The 17684-nt window shown below is 32.2% G+C and overlaps 1 protein-coding gene across 2 annotated transcripts in view; it reads left to right on the forward strand.

Annotated features, from left to right (window-relative positions):
• Positions 1 to 17684, forward strand: part of LOC149802108 (uncharacterized) — an 89582-nt gene that overhangs the window by 3727 nt on the left and 68171 nt on the right. For both annotated transcript variants that reach the window (XM_089956503.1, XM_089956504.1), the window contains exons 2-4: positions 9679 to 9869; positions 16229 to 16305; positions 16799 to 16857. In XM_089956503.1, the coding sequence (XP_089812629.1) occupies positions 9723 to 9869; positions 16229 to 16305; positions 16799 to 16857 (283 nt within the window). In that variant the 5' untranslated portion in view covers positions 9679 to 9722. The remainder of the gene's footprint in view (positions 1 to 9678; positions 9870 to 16228; positions 16306 to 16798; positions 16858 to 17684) is intronic.

The raw sequence follows: 17684 nt of genomic DNA on the forward strand, positions 1-17684 counted from the left end.
TCTGCATAGCTCATTAGCCATACATAGTAGCTTCAAAACACAAACAATAAAGATATAAAAAAAATCTATGTCCAGAATCGAAGAACAATTAGGATGAACATAGGGTGTCCTCAAATTTGTATTGTCATTTTTATTGATAAATCACACCTGTATTGTCCACTTTATTGATAAATCACACCTATATTGACCTTTTAATCCCTAATCATTCAAAACAACATTTTCTGAGGGTATGCATTTAAAATTTTTTAGACAATCTCATGCTGCATTCAGAATCAGATTAACGTACATTTTTATTTAATTTTCAGTTATTTCACCTGCAAGTCTTAGGTGTGCTTAAACTATTCCTAATTTGCTTCCAACTATTATCAAAATCATTTCAAATCTGTTTCATGAATTTTAACTGCCTTTCTTTTAGTTCTTTACCTGTTCTTGACACGTTTCAGAACTTTTTCAAGAACTTTTTGTGAGCTTTCTTATTATCTATTTAAATTCATTTTTATTAGTACATTAACTGCTCTTGGTATGTTCATGAATGATTCAAAGACAGTTCTTCAACTTTCATGATATATTATTGTTATTGAATGGTACTTCATTTCTTCTTTTAGTTACTCATGAACTGTTCAAAAACTGAAGTTCATGAAGAGGCAAAAGCATTTTGAGAATGTTTCATGTTCACTTCAAGAATAGTTCATAAAGTTCAGAAACCTTTGTTTATTCATGAACTTCATTTCATGAGGGATAAATCAGTTACTCTTCCCTCTTTGATGATATGTTATGATATCTTACATTGGTTACTTTTAATGTCTACCCAATGATATTACAGCTCTGCCTTAAAGGTTATAATACGATTGAATGATTGTGAATTTTTAACAAAAAATAACTGAATTTGCATTTTTTTATTATCATTATGCTTTTCTGTTGAATTCAAGCAACATTCTTCACTGGTTTGCAAATTACCAGGAAAAATCAGAGACAGATTATTTTGTTATGGATCACAGTAAGATAGAATAAGAGTTGCTTTGATCAGTTAGTCTTGTGTTACATTGACGAGTTGACAAAACATTAGTTGAATTTGATTTTCCCGTGTCTTTATGAAGACTAAAGTTTAACTGTAAAGTTCGGTCACATTTGTTCCATTGTTCCTTTGTGGTTGTAGAATGTATCGTACAAGATGGCAGTCTAAGTAGAGTGACCTGTGGCCATAGAACACAATTAATTTTACTATATGTTCTCCACATTTGTTTCTCAGTACTGACCTTTCCACTGTGTGGCAGTCAATACAAATCATATGTTAATCTAAAATACCTTCAAAGATGACTTCATGGTGAAGTTCTTGCCAAAGGTTGACCAGCTCATTTTTGAGATGCTGGACTGTCAACAGAGCAGCATGTAAACAGAACACAGATTTCACTTCACATCACCAAGGCCTTATTACGTACTGTGCACTGTTGCTGAAATACGCACGGACATCCACACCCTGAGCTCATATTCTCAAGAATAAACAATTACCTTTAAATCCTACCAAAAATGCATAAATAAAACTCTTATATCACCACCAAAATGAGAGAGGGAAAAATGTTCAAAAAATAGACTAGAACTACATTTGTGGGTACTGTACTGGAAGTACTAATTGTGACCTGATTCCTGAAAGGCCCAATTTTTTATGGCCAATTTTAGTCAAACTTTTATATTTGCATGCCACACCTATTTCAACTTTATACATGAAGTCTTTTTGAATTTCCTTGCAAACAAGACATGTGACACCTGCCAGAAAGTGTGTAGTGCTGGTGTTCCACAGGGTCCAAGTTTTGGTCCAAAGTGCTCTTGAGAAACCAAAACTAAATTTGCTATATCTTCCTATATTATAGGGATTTTTCAATGCAGTAAAAACCCAGTTGTCATTCAAGATAAGGCCTGTCTGAAAATATGTTTGAAATTTAAAAATATTGATAAATTCAATTTTAATGGAAATTTAAATAAACATTTAATTTTTAAAAACTAAATTTTATTGAAAAATTAAATTTTCATACAAGTTTTAAAACTCGATTTGACAAATTTTAGACAGCAAGGTTGACTAATGAATGGTATTTAAAACAAATGGTAGTTTGGGCCTGTACAACTGATAACATTTTTTCAGGGGTTGTGAAGCAACATAGCTCATAGTGATTTTGGCAGTAAACCGCAATATGCCTGTCCAGATGCATATAGGTGTACACACTAAAGAAACAATGGCAGGTGCTATGTTCCACATTTATTGTGTCAGGTACTCGGGCAGTTGTTTGTATAACTAATAGTGCACTCAGATTTAAAATTCTGATGGGACCACTACCATGTTTTATAGCAAAAATGCATTCCATTTCAATGTCAATAACTGCAAAAGGCAACAGTGGGATATAAAAATACAGTTTCTAGGGAGGCTATACCTTACTGAAATATGGTACTAATCTCTCTCACGAAGACCTAAGCCATGTCTTTGAGGTGCTGTATATCAGTGTGGTGATAGGAACAAGTCTTGGTCACTTATAGCAGTACACTGCACATGTCCTTATGAAACCTTGCTATCACCACCATGCTACTGGACAGCTTCCAAGATGATCCAACTCTTAACACTTTGTTCCATATACCAGGCTAGACCTGTAAAGATATAACATGTTTCACTTAATTCTAGAAAACAGTAAGATGTAGGTAAATGAAGTTAAAATGTGTTAGATATGGTCATTTCAAAAAAACATTCATGTTGCAAGCATGGGAAAAATATTAAACTTGACAGAGTGACATTCACAAATGTGAAACAATGGCCATGTATTAAAGTGATAAATTCATCCTAAATGTATATATGAGGTTTCTAGAAACATATTTAGCCATTTACAGGTTAAATAACTAATCAGGTAGACTATGTATCATAAAGTTTGAGGCAATGTTGGGGCGCTGAGGTTTGATCATTGGTGCAAACATTAGTATATACCAGTATACAGGGAAGTCAAGCGACAATGTACTAAATTAAAATATATTACTATAAGCAGTCTTATTCATGAGGGAAATAATTTTGGGTATTGCAGGTGAATACAGCCAAATGTGGCCACACAGATAAACTATAGGTACCAATAAACCATATATCATCAACTAAATGTGAAATTCTGATCCCCAAAACTTGTAAACAAAGATGGAAATTTGCATATGTGGGACATATACAATGTACTTGTTAAGATCAAATGTGCAAACATAATTCATATGATCTGTTTGAACATTTATAGTGTATTTTTAAGAGTGTTGGTTACTAATTATTAAGCTCAATGATTCAATGGAATCAGATATCAGCTGATGCTACAATACCGCACTCTGTCAAAGTACTAAATTTAAATATGTTACCATACATAGGCATATTAATGATGAAAATAACATTTTGGGATGTATTCAGTGAACACAGCCAGAAATGTGCCTTACAGATTCACTATAGGTACAATGTCAGCTTATATGATGTACTGAATATGAACTTTTGATCCCAAACATTCGAAAATGTATGGATATTTGTTCATGTGGGATATGTAACCATGTTAAGATCAGTTGTACAAAGTTAAATTCAAATAATCTGTTTGAATATATCTTATATAATCTTTAGAGTGTCAGTTAACAAATATTATTAGCTTTTAATAATGCATAAAGCAAGATGGATCATTAGAATTCCCATAACATCATATAGGCCACAAATTTCCACACTACACCAATCAATATCTTAACCAAACTGAACAATAAAATGGAATGCATTTTGTGTTCAACTTACATCATTTTGCTGTTTTCTTACATCCATGGGTAAATATACCCGGGGAAAGTATATTTTATCTCTTTGACCTGTATTTCAGTCTTGGACAGTTTAAAATGATTTAGTAGAGAACTTGAGTAGGTTCTAGTATAAAGTTTATATCTCAGTCCTTTCACTAAATACCTTATAACTATATAAACAATTACTGAAGGCTATACAAGCAGATATGTGTTACTCAGGAAGTGACCCCCTCATAAACACATAAATTAACTGCTTGGACCCCTAATAAATGGTTTGAATGACCAATACAAAATAGAATTTTGTCTTCTTGTATTTTAAATTAAGGTTTCATTTTGAGTTACAAAGATATTTTCTGTGACAAAATTTGACATATCCAACATTGGAACTTGTATATGGTGTAGGAATATATACATGCTGATATCATTTAATATCATTCCCCAAAAATATTATATATGTGCATTTTGGGGACAAATTTTTTATTTTGTTTAATTTTGTTTAAATTTTTAAAATAAAAATTAATTATTTATTTTTTTATTTAAATCTTATATTTTAAAAGTCAATATACATAACAGATTCAAATTTCATGTGTCTATCATTAATAATAAAAATTTTATACCAATTTAAACTTTACTCAAATACTGCACTGCCAGGCCATAAAACACTTTTGTTTCTCAGTACTGACCTTTCCACTGTGTGACAATCAATACAAATCATATGTTAATCTAAAATACCTCAAAGATGACTTCATGGTGAAGTTCTTGTCAAAGGTTGACCTGCTCTTTTTTGAGATGTTGGACTGTCAACAGAGCAGCATGTAAACAGAAATAGGCTAGAACTACATTCATGGGTACTGAACTGGAAGTACTAATTGTGGCCTGATTCCATGTAATGTCATTGGTGACAAACATAAGATCTGAATACAAGAACTCATTTGCCATACTCATACAAAAATGAAGCATACTCAGTATGTTTGAGCTAGTTAGAATACATTTCTGCAGAACAATTATTTACCCCCCCCCCAAACATGTGATCTCCATTGAATTTCCCCTTAATGCTATTCAGTGAATGATTGCACTAAATAGCTTTATTGGATATCCCATCATTTTCTTCATTTATGATGAAGTAACAGTGCAATAATTTAAAGTTAAGGTTCACCAAGATTGTTATATATGTTTGGTACTAACATAAATCAAACACACACACGCACACACACACACACACACACACACACACATATATTGCATTTTCAAGCAGTAGCTGCATTTTAAATATACTACTGAACTTTAAGTGCAGTAAGCCTTTCCTGAAAACTGGCCAAATCACACCTGTTTGCTCAGGCATGATACACCAAAGTGAAAAGAAATTGCATTTAAGAAGAATATGAAATATATGATAATAATAAGTGCATTTAAGAAGGATATGAATTATAGGATAAAAGTAATTGCATTTAAGAAGGGTATGAAGTATAAGGTAATAGTAATTATATTAAGAAGGATATGAAATACAGAATAAAAGTAATTGCATTTAAGAAGGATATGAAATATAGAATAAAAGTAATTGCATTTAAGAAGGATATGAAATATAGGATAAAAGTAATTGCATTTAAGAAGAATATGAAAAATAGGATAAAAGTAATTGCATTTAAGAAGGATATGAAAAATAGGATAAAAGTAATTGCATTTAAGAAGGATATGAAAAATAGGATAAAAGTAATTGCATTTAAGAAGGATATGAAAAATAGGATAAAAGTACAGTAATACCTCATGCATTCGTGTTTCTGGATTCGCAAATTCACGGATTTGCGAAATTTTCATTGGTACCCTCTACGTACATGTTTTCTTTATTTTATTGAATTGTACCTTCGTTATATGACTTCTGTGACATATGAAGTTTACCTAGTTTACCTTCCTGACAATGACAAAGAAAACATCAGTCATTAAGTTTACAGTCCCATTCGTTACTTGGTTTTACCTTACTGTGAGTGCAAAAGAAAATGGCAACCAATGAATTAGTATAGGGGTAATATTAGTATACATGTACCGTATTGTAAATGCACTAGTGTGGCAAATACCCATTAGGCGATACTGTACTCTATTTTTACGTCAACCATTTATTTCTCTTTTAAGGGTAATGTATTAAACTAACTTTTAAATGAAATTAAAGTGCTTTGGGAGCATGATTTGGGTCATATTTAGGGTTTAAACCCTAGAAATTAGCATTTATTAGCATTTTTAGTGACTCGTACCAAACATTCACGATTCCTCCTGATCCGCGACTGGTTCTGGAACCTAATCTCGCGAATGTTCGAGGTATTACTGTAATTGCGTTTAAGAAAGATATGAATTATAGGGTAAAAGTAATTGCATTTAAGAAGGATATGAAATAAAGGATAAATACATTTGTTAAAACTATTATTGCTTTCATCATGCAGGGAGCACACTTTTGGAATCAATGTTTAACATAAAACCAATAATATGAGAAACTTTATGGTTGAACTGATTAGTGTGGCTCTACTTAAGAAACTAAAATTTAGCAACACAAGCAAACATCAACAGAAAACTCAATTAAAGAGCGTTATAAAGCTACTCTTTTGTATAGAAAACTCGATTAAAGGGCGTTATAAAGCTACTCTTTTGTATAGAAAACATGATTAAAGGGCATTATAAAGCTACTCTTTTGTATAGAAAACTCGATTAAAGGGCGTTATAAAGCTACTCTTTTGTATAGAAAACTCGATTAAAGGGCATTATAAAGCTACTCTTTTGTATAGAAAACATGATTAAAGGGCATTATAAAGCTTCTCTTTTGTATAACCATTCTTAATAAGATCCTCTTTAATATTATGGAAATGAGGCTAACTTTGGCAGTTTAGAAAACAAACCTAAGGACAATAAATAAAATTTTTCATGGTAACTTGTCATGTCATAGAGAAACATGGTACCTCATCATGACATATAGCAACACAGTACCTCATCATGACATATAGCAGCATGCTACCTTATTATGACATATAGGGGGCGCTCACCAGTTAATATGTACTTTTGAGAGAGTGATGTATATAAGGTGAAGTAGTTTGCATTTAAAACATGCACAGTGGAGAGAATGTTGGCATACCTCTATGCTACATTAATGTAATGTGGATTATATTTCTTTTGGATATTGTACTTTTGGAAATTTTACATGATTTAAACACAATGCTAACTAAAATGACTGCTCCCTTGTATTAAAAACATCAGCCTGAATTAGTCTAAAGTACACTATACATAGCAGCTATTAAAATAGGGAAAATGAATTTTGCCAGACTAGACAATGCCAGCTTCTGAAAGTGCAATGAATGAATTACCAAATATATAAAAAGTGAAAAAAGTTATTGGCTCTTTTTTATACAATTTATCTCTGAAGTTCAGGAAGTGAAAATGACCAAGTAGAGCTAGCACTTTTTTGAAAGGTGCACATCTGAAGTAAGGCCAAGCTGTATACTCTATAACCCATAGTACACCCATCAATCATATACCAAAATAAAGGGATTTAAAGGTTCTTTGCATTATACCTAAGATATACAAGGTCTTTTTTTAAATAGCCAGTATAACCAGCAAGGAAAGCCGGGGAAATTCTTTTTCTTTAAAATCCTAAACCTATGCAAATTATAAAACTGTAGAGCGCCACCATAGCAACATGGTACCTCATCATGACATTTAGCAGCATGCTACCTTATCATGACATATTGCAGCATGCTACCTTATCTTGACATAGCAACATTCTACCTCATCATGACATAGCAGCATGCTACCTCATCATGACATATAGAAACATTCTACCTCATCATGACCTATATTAGCATGCTACCTCATCATGACATATAGCAGCATGCTACCTCATCATGTCATTGAGTAACATGGTATCTCATCATGACATACAACAGCATGCTACCACATCATGTCATAGAGCAACAGGGTACCTCATCATGACATATATAAGCATGCTGCCTCATCATGACATATATCAATATGCTAGCTCATCATTTCAGAGCAACATGGTGCCTCATCATGTCAAATAGCAACATGGCATATAACAAAATGGTACCTCATCATGACAGCAGCATGCTATCTCATCATGACATAGAGTGCTACCTCATCATGATATATAGCAGCATGCTATCTCATGCCATATAGCAGCATGCTACCTCATCATGTCATAGAGATGGGACCTCATCATGACATATAACAGCATGGTACCTCATCATGTCATAGAGCAACATGGTACCTCATCATGACATAGCAACATGCTACCTCATCATGAAATATAATAGCATGCTACCTCATCATGACATATAGTTGTTGTTGTTGTTGTTGTGGGGTTTAACGCCATTTTTCAGCACACGATAGGCTATACATGGTGGCCAGTATTAATGGTGCAGGAAGACCCGGAAAGAACCACCGACCCACGAGAAGCTACTGGCAAGCTTTCTCACATGACATATAGTAACACAGTACCTCATTATAACATATAGCAACACAGTACCTCATAATGACATAGCATCATATTTCCTTCACATGACATATTACAATACTGTACTTCATCTTGTCATATAGCAACATGGTACCTCATGTCATATAGCAACATGAGACCTCATCATGACATAATGACATGGTACCTCATCATGACAGAACTTGGTACCTCATCATGACATATAACAACACAATACCTCCTCATGACATATAACAACATGGTACCTCATCATGACATATAACAAGACAGTATCTTCTCATGACATATAACAACATGGTACCTCATCATGACATATAGCAACATAATACCTTCATATGACATAACACTTTACATCATCATGTCATATAGCAACACTGTACCTCATCATGTCATATAACAACACTGTACCTCATCATGTCATATAGTACCTCATCATGTCATATAGCAGCATGTTACCCCACTATGACATATATCAATACAGTACCTAATCATAACATGTAGCAAAATTCCATTGATTTCATAGCACCTTTTTCAAAGATGGAATATGCATTATGGTCGCAGATGATACTTCAAAATAAGGATTTCTGTTATATTACTTTTATTATTATTATATATTTCCATTGGTTTCTGGTCTCCTTTAAGTCTTTATGGATTCTAGAATTTGCACTACTGTCAGGAAAACAATACTTTTTGTCATGGCTTTGCTTATTGAATTGCTCAGCAGTAATCATCCATGAAGTGAAATGTATTACATCTGCCTTGCATAGCCACATTATCAATGTAATGACCTGGGTTCATATAAATACAGGAATATATTTAAAGAAGAGTTTATTGCATAAATATGCCCAGTCATTTTGGTCATGCTGGTCTATAGTTGTTGTATTTTGTTTTGTTGTTAATAACAGTGATAATGTTGATGTTGATAATGCTCCTTTATATCATTTGTTTTTAAATAAGGCATTTAGTAAAAGCCCATCACCAAATTTTTTACTGCCTGTGAGACAAGGGAGGTTCTATAATTTTTTTCTCTTTTTTAAAATACAGAATAGCATATCATGAATAAAAGTTTTGCAAAGAAAATGAAATAAATGTGAAATTTGAATAAGTTACATTTTTTACTTCTATTGATTTAGTGTAAATTACTCAGATTAGGTTTAACTTCGTAAAATGAAAACATGTATTTTGAATGAAAACTAAAAACATCATTGAACCATTCACAGCTATGGTGGCAAGGAAGTGGAGGTCAGGACTCTTGGGCTTCTATGCTCATTTGTTACTGATTATTTTTGTTTTTCACCATCAAATAGAAACTAATCAGCAGCTCAGGCCAAAATGTTGATATGATAGTGAGAAGGAAGGCACCAATTTAAGCTTCTATTTTGTTTACTATTTGATCTTATTTTTAACAGATACTTAAAGGAACCAAACATTATTGGTGTCAAACATACTATTGATGGCAAAACATACTAAGTCAGGGAAACAGAACAAGAACCTTTTTATGAATAACAACCCTGGTACTAGAAAATGGACAGAAGATAATACACAGTCTGACAACACTGATGATTCAAGACAACATCTCAAGTATACTTTTATAAAACAGGTTTGTTTTATTTTATCCTTCAATCTAGCACTTTTCGTCGATGCTGTTAGTCCATCCAAGTATGCATGGTGCTATGTCGGTTAAGTCCTACAACATAAACACTGTGTTTTCTTCAGCCATTTTTCACAGCTAGTGCATCAGTGTCATGAGGGATTACATTTGACACCAAATGTATTGTTTATTAACAAGTTTAGCTTTGCTTATGAGTGGTCATTGCTGAATTCTTGTATCACAGATTTACAGAAGTTATTAATGATATGTGAACACTAAGCATTTGTGAAATATATAATATATAATGAATAAAAATTGGTAAGTATGGTTTTCCAGTCAACTTCTTTCAAATTACTATCTCCGTCCTGCAGTACTTCTTAATGGCAATGCACTTGCATATGTCAACAGTTATACGCATCTGGGTCATATTTTAAATCCAATGTTTCAGATGATGAATATATGATGAGACACTACAGATGTTTGTGTACTTGAACAAACATGCTTTTAAGTAAATTTAGAAATCATTCTTTCAGTATCAAAATTAAATTTTTAAAATCATTTTCCTCTTCTCTGAGAACAAGCTTTAATGAATGTATGAAAAGAAATTTATTAGTTTTATAGTTTTCATTTACTGTTAAGCCTTCTCAGATGGAACAGTGCCTCTGTTATGTTTGCAAACTAATGTATTCAGTTTGGAAGAATTAATGAGAAAGTATGTTTTTTTAATAATGACATGAATATCTAATAATAAGAATTCAATCCTGAAATCTCTATAAAACTATATTTGTTTTAAATGTTTGTATTATACATAGATGGTTCAAATATCTCTTTCAATGTCGTTCATGAATTTGTTCTAAACAATGACAAACATTCTTTTGTTGTAGATGTGTCTTTATATTTAAATATAAGACACTGATGATCTTTATGTTTAAAATACTTTTATATTTTAATTTAGATGTATGGACCATGTACTTTGAAATAAAGAATTCTTATCATGTCTTATATTAATACTCAAATGGGGGTGCATACACTTCAGCAATGCATGATAAAAGGAACACAAAAATGTCTATATCTTCTGCTATATTGTGCTCTGTGTTTTGACAATTTGGCACTTTCACTAAATCCTCAACACCCATGATTTGTATCACCTGAGTGACCAGCAAGCTTCTCTTTGGTCATGATTTTATGAGGAGCTCAGGTGTATATACAACCCATATCCATGGATGTGATATAATGTTTGTGGATATGACATTTCTTTATTGTTATATATCAAAATTGCATTCATAATTTGTTCCATTTTTTATTTCAGTAATGGGATAGACATCGATTACAAAAACATATTTCTATATATTTTTGGAAGATGATTATATCATTATTACTGAAATCATGCCATGCTATTGGTATGAATTTGCAAATTTGTGCATATAACTCATTATGTCCAGTTGTTGATTTCAACATAAAATCATAGATTATTCTATTAAACATATTCAGTGAAACCTTTTAAAGATAAGAAAACACAATAGTATATTGCACAATGACCGTAAGACATACTGAATTCTTTCTGTAACTGCACTTGTCTTTCTTGAAGATTAAGCTTTCTTAACTCTATTTCATTCTTGTATTTTAATTTCAATTACATAGCTTTTAAGTTAGAGCCAGATGAAAACCCACTAATCAAATCCAAAAGCAATTTTATTCAAAACATTCTTTTTCACCAAATATGAGACCAAAATATTTTTTTATTTCTTGCATTGTTAAAGGCTTCTTTGCCTCAGAAAGCTCATATTTTCTGGCAAGCTGATGCAATTCATCATTTTTCAAGGAGTCTAATCACTCCAGGGTAGATTTGAAATAAAGTTCTCCACTTTAGATGACATTTTGAAAGCTAAGATTTCTAAAATGTGAAATAATACCTGGGGCATATAAAATTCCAGAACAAAATGAATTTAAATGACAAAAACAGGATGAGTGCCCAATTTTATATTATGACTCTATGGTCTTAAAATAAGTAATAGAAAAGAGGGAGAATCATCAAGCTTTGTAAAACTGAACAAATTATGCATTTCCCTAAAATAGAAAGTGAAAATGTAAAGATAGGAACTTACAGTATTGCAAATTAAATCCCAAATAATCCTAGAATTACTAACAGAAGTCCTAATGAATATTAAAATTCTGAATAAACTTTAGTTGTATTCCAAATTAAACTCTGGAAGTGTTGATGTGCCTGTGATGGCCTTTGTCATAGTGATGTGCCAATGGTCTTTTGTTGAATCATAATTATTCAATGCAAGAATATATCCTTATTTATATTTCACTGTAAATCCAATTTTCTATTTCCAAGAATGTTATTTTTTAGCACTTTGTACATCTTGAGTTAAATAATTTGCATAAATAAATTCCAACCCTAATGAAATACTGGACACAATAATAATGCAACTGATTCTACTCTGATCTCCCCGCACAAATGACTAATTTTCCAGCAAACAAAATTTATAAGACAGACTAAGATGTAAAAAGAGAAACCCAGATCAGGATGAAAAGTTCATTGTTCTAGAAGAATTAGGTCTGTTACAATAAAACATGTGACTTTCATTATGTAGTCCAGGGACTAGCCATCTGAGAAGTACAAATGTCCCTGACCCAGATGAAGATAATAATCCAAATAATAATCCTATGTTGTTTATAAAACTGTCACTGATCTTGGACAAGGTCATCTATTAGATACAATGTTTCATTACCAATAGCATACATGTATAATGAAATAAAAAATAAATAATTTAAAAAAAAAACACTAAACAACAATGCATAACTCAATAGCTTAAGGTATATTATAATGGTATAATATATATTGTAAATAGACATTGTGCCAAGGTAGTCATATCACTGTACAAGGACTTGTATTTGCTCGGCAAAATAGCTACTTTTTTTCATTTATTTGAAATGTCACACATTATTCAATGTACTTATTCTTTATTTTAATTTAGTTAAATTTGGTGTTTACTTTATGATTTATTATGCATTACAATGAAACTAGTTATATTTGCAAAAGTAATGTCATATCCACAGTTATGACTCATGTACTTACTTTAGCTATACCATGATTTTACTTTAGACTTTTATAGAGCTCTGCTGCATGAATCATAAACAATTACAAGATATCTCACTTATGCACACTGAATACTTGAGTTGTTGAAGGTGATAGTCAACTCATAAGATAAGAGAATATTTATTATATAGTTTTTTCATGATTTACAACAACTGATGATAAACTTTAGTGGGTTTTTTTATGACATTGCATATGAAGCAAAGACATTAAATGAAACATAATTTGCATGACAGTACAGGATACTATGGGGAAACCACATGACATGTAACTCATAAATATTAGCAAACAATTTAAAAAGTAGTAATTAAAACTGAATTTATTATTTAGACAAGTAGAAAACCTGAAGGTTGCAAATATAAAGTCTAAATAACTTTAAATTATGGTAAAAACTGAAATTGAAATTTAATGAAAACCAAAGTACACGGTACTAATTTAGAACTGAAGCATGCTGAGAAGCAGATACCTCTTTACTTAAAAGGAATGGAGCTAGGGTTAGGGCACCTGATTGTACACAAGACGAGGAGAGTAAAATAAAATGACAACACAGATATTATAGTTCATTCCACACAGCGTTGAGAATGACATCTTCATCTGTAGCTCAGTGAAGTTTCAGGCCATCGAATTATCTAACCAATTTGTTTTGTGTAAGAAGTATTTCAACAGCATTTCAATCGACATAGAGCGACGTAACACATCTCATTAAATACATGCTAAACCAGGATGGTATGTTTGTTTGCATAAAACTTTTTGATGGTACCAGAACCTGTGGCAGAGTCGATTTGTTTATTAAGGAGTGATGAGCTTGCCTATTTAACTATATTTGGCCATAATGTAGTTGCCAACCTTTGATTTCTTTGCAGAATCAAAAATGGACTCTTCCAGAACTCAGGACAGACATAGCAGATTACATGTACACAAACCAATCCTTTTCAGAATGTATAGAATGAATGGTGTTGATACTGCTGTATGTCAATTTGAATTATGTTTCAACCATTCATGCACAAAACAAGTTCAGGAATTGCAGCTTCATTTTGATATGCTAATGTAAAACTTCGGTGACAAACAGACTCAGATTTCATTAATGATGATGTGCAGAATGAACTATTATTGTTATCATCATGGCACCAAAGCTAGGGTTGTGGTGTATTTTTTGCAGATATTACACATCAGGATAGAATTCATGATCTAAATTAATTCAAACTTGGTTGGTCTTCAGAATGATAATTAACTCATTACTTAGAGTGGCCTCTGCATTCTAAAAGGGGGGCCCCGAGCACTCATCTTTCTGGATCACTGCCATCTCACCTCTATCTGCATGGGTTCGAGTCCAAGGCTCAGCTAGCGTGGGTACATGGGAAAGCCTGCCAGTAGCTTCTTGTGGGTCGGTGGTTCTTCCCTGGGTTTTCCAGGGTTCTTCCTCCACCAGTTATACTGGTTGCCATGTATAGCCTATCTTGTGCTGAAAAATGGCGTTAAACCCTAGAACAACAACAACAGCATTCTAAAAGGACTTTTTCCCATATGTCTGACATAAATTCTAGTACACTGAATTCTCTTTTTGTAGGAAATAATTGAATTTAAATAATGAAAATAGTAATGACGGCTTTCCCACAGCATTTGATAGACATTACCAAATATGATAGGTCAGTTGATCAAGCATAAAGAATGCACAAGAAATCCAAGTTATAATCACACTACCTGTATTATGTATCATGAGTAATCACATTCTCTGTATCTTAAATAATGACACTGCCTGTATCAAAAGTAATCACAATGCCTGTATCATGAGTAATCACACTGCCTGTATCATGAATAATCACACTGCATATATCCCAAATAATCACACTGCTTATATCCCAAATAATCACACTGCTTATATCCCTAATAATCACACTGCCTGTGTCATGAATAAGCACACCCTATCACAAATAATCAGACTGCCTTTATCACAAATAATTATGCTGTCTATGCCATGAACAATCACACTGCCTGTGTCATGAGTAATCACATTGCCTGTTTCATGAGTAATCTCACTGTCTGTATCATGAGTAAACACACTGCCTGTTTTATGATTAATCACACTGCTTACATCCCAAATAAACATACTCCCTTTATCATGAGTAATCACACTGAATGTATCAGAAGTAATCACACTGGTTAATGAGTAATCACATTGCCTTTATCACTAATAATTACACTGTCTATATCATGAATAATCACACTGCCTGCATCACATGTAATCACACTGCCTTTATCACAGATAATTACACTGTCTATATCATGAATAATCACACTGCCTGTATCACAAGTAATCACACTGCCTGTATCACAGAGTAATTACACAGCCTGTATCACAAATAATCAGACTGCATGTATTATTAATAATCACACTGCCTGTATCATAAATAATCACACTACCTCTATCTCGAATAATCATGTTTTTTATATTCCAAATTAGAAATGTTGCCTTCAAAATGAAAAATAAGCATTTCATTTGCTAGCACCTGTGCTGTAATATAAAAAAGCTTGATATAGCTGTAGTTTGTGTAGGGACTGTTATTTCTGTTTTAATTTAGCTGAATTGTACAAAGTCTTGTTGAATAGGAACATGTATTAACAATTGTACAAAGATTTCATATTAAAGGATTTTACTAGTATTAATTTACTGCAGTAATTCAAAATAACTTTATATAAATGTTTGTAAATATGGTGATGTACTGTAGCAAACATGTACAAAGTAAAATATTAAATATTTGTTGGGTTAAGTGTAAAGGTTGACCCAGGTGGCCCTTATGGTCACTGTTCTTGGAAAACTGGAGGACACACCATTAATGATGGACACTTTGTATGACATGAAGTTAACTAATAGGCATTTGTAAGTGCATTACTGATTAAAAATTTGACATAATTATTTTCTGTTGCATGATGATTAGGCCTGGATTTAAAAAAATGAAAAAAAGTGATATATTTGCATGGAATGTATGAGTGACTAAATGAGTAAATGGACTTGATCATGTTTGAGCTTATCTTGCATTTTTATAAATATATTTGTAGTGTTATGAAAATTAAGTGTTTTTAAAATTTAAAAAAACGGTGTTTAAGTATGTCTTCATTTCACAGAAGCTTATAATAATTTTATAATGGAAGTTATAAAGCATATTTGTTTTAATATCAACATATACTGGAATAAGTAAGTATTTAATTTTTTTATGTAAAAAGACATCATTATTAGTTGACAGATTAGGTCCTAATATATTTTCAGTGTGAAAGTTTACAACAGTCAATAGATGACATCAGAAATGATCAGACGGAGATTGTTAGAAAGCTTGACGTTTTGGAGTAAGTATTGGACTGGAATGATAATTACTATTATAGCTAAATATGAAGAAACTTTAACAGTTTTCTCTCTACCAAAGATACTGGAAAAGGTCCCTTTATTTATAAGGAACATGATTTTCTATAATTCTTTGCAAAGTCGTTGTTCAACAACTTTCCAAAATAGTTGATATCCTTGTATGTTTAGAAACCTTTAGAAACTGATTTATTATGCATATATTATCAACTATATGCACTTTGCTGTTAGAAAGTTGTGTAATAAATAAAGCAATTGAAAAAAGAAATAAAAATTTACAACAATTATTTATCCACATAAATGAAATAATAGCTTACTATCTGTATCTATTTTAATTGATCATTTTCTTTTACAATTCACATTTTCTTCTGCTCTATGCTTGACCTTATAACTTAATATCTGGTTTATGAGAATCATTTACTTTACGTTTTCAATCGTGATACAAATTTAAACAGTCAAAGGTATTTTCATTCACTTCAGGTCCAAAAGACTAGCAACCGCGGTGGGTCACAATTCTAGACATGGCAAGCATGTATCAGGTATAATATGTCCAGCTTGACCAAGAAGATAAGTTAGGACATTCAGCTTGTTATCTGTTACATAGTGCTAGGAAGCTTTGATACTAAGCTTTAATGTCAAATATACATTGTAAATACCATAGTTATTCTAATAGAATCCCCCTTCTAAGAACCTCCCTCCCTTCTTTTTCCACAAAAGTAACATTCTTACCCTGTTGAGGCTTATAGAAATGTATATATCCATTATGGTATGTAGGCTTATAGAACTGTACATATCCATTATGGTATGTAGGCTTATAGAACTGTGTATATCCATTATGGTATGTAGGCTTATAGAACTGTACATATCCATTATGGTATGTAGGCTTATAGAACTGTACATATCCATTATGGTATGTAGGCTTATAGAACTGTGTATATCCATTATGGTATGTAGGCTTACAGAACTGTACATATCCATTATAGTATGTAGGCTTATAGAACTGTACATATCCATTATCGTATGTAGGCTTATAGAACTGTACATATCCATTATGGTATGTAGGCTTATAGAACTCAGTGTATATCCATTATGGTATGTAGGCTTATAGAACTGTTGTTGTTGTTGTAGGGTTTAACGCCATTTTTCAGAACACGATAGGCTATACATGGCGGCCAGTATTAATGGTGAGTATTAATGTTGGAGGAAGAACCCGAGAAATCCCCGGAAAGAACCACCGACCCTTAAGAAGCTACTGGCAAGCTTTCTCACATACCCACATTAGCCGAATCCCTTATAGAACTGTATATATCCATTATGGTATGTAGGCTTATAGAACTGTACATATCCATTATGGTATGTAGGCTTA

This window comes from Sinohyriopsis cumingii, chromosome 4, assembly GCF_028554795.1.
Source record: "Sinohyriopsis cumingii isolate HCF-2022 chromosome 4, ASM2855479v2, whole genome shotgun sequence".
Lineage (NCBI taxonomy): Eukaryota > Metazoa > Mollusca > Bivalvia > Unionida > Unionidae > Sinohyriopsis > Sinohyriopsis cumingii.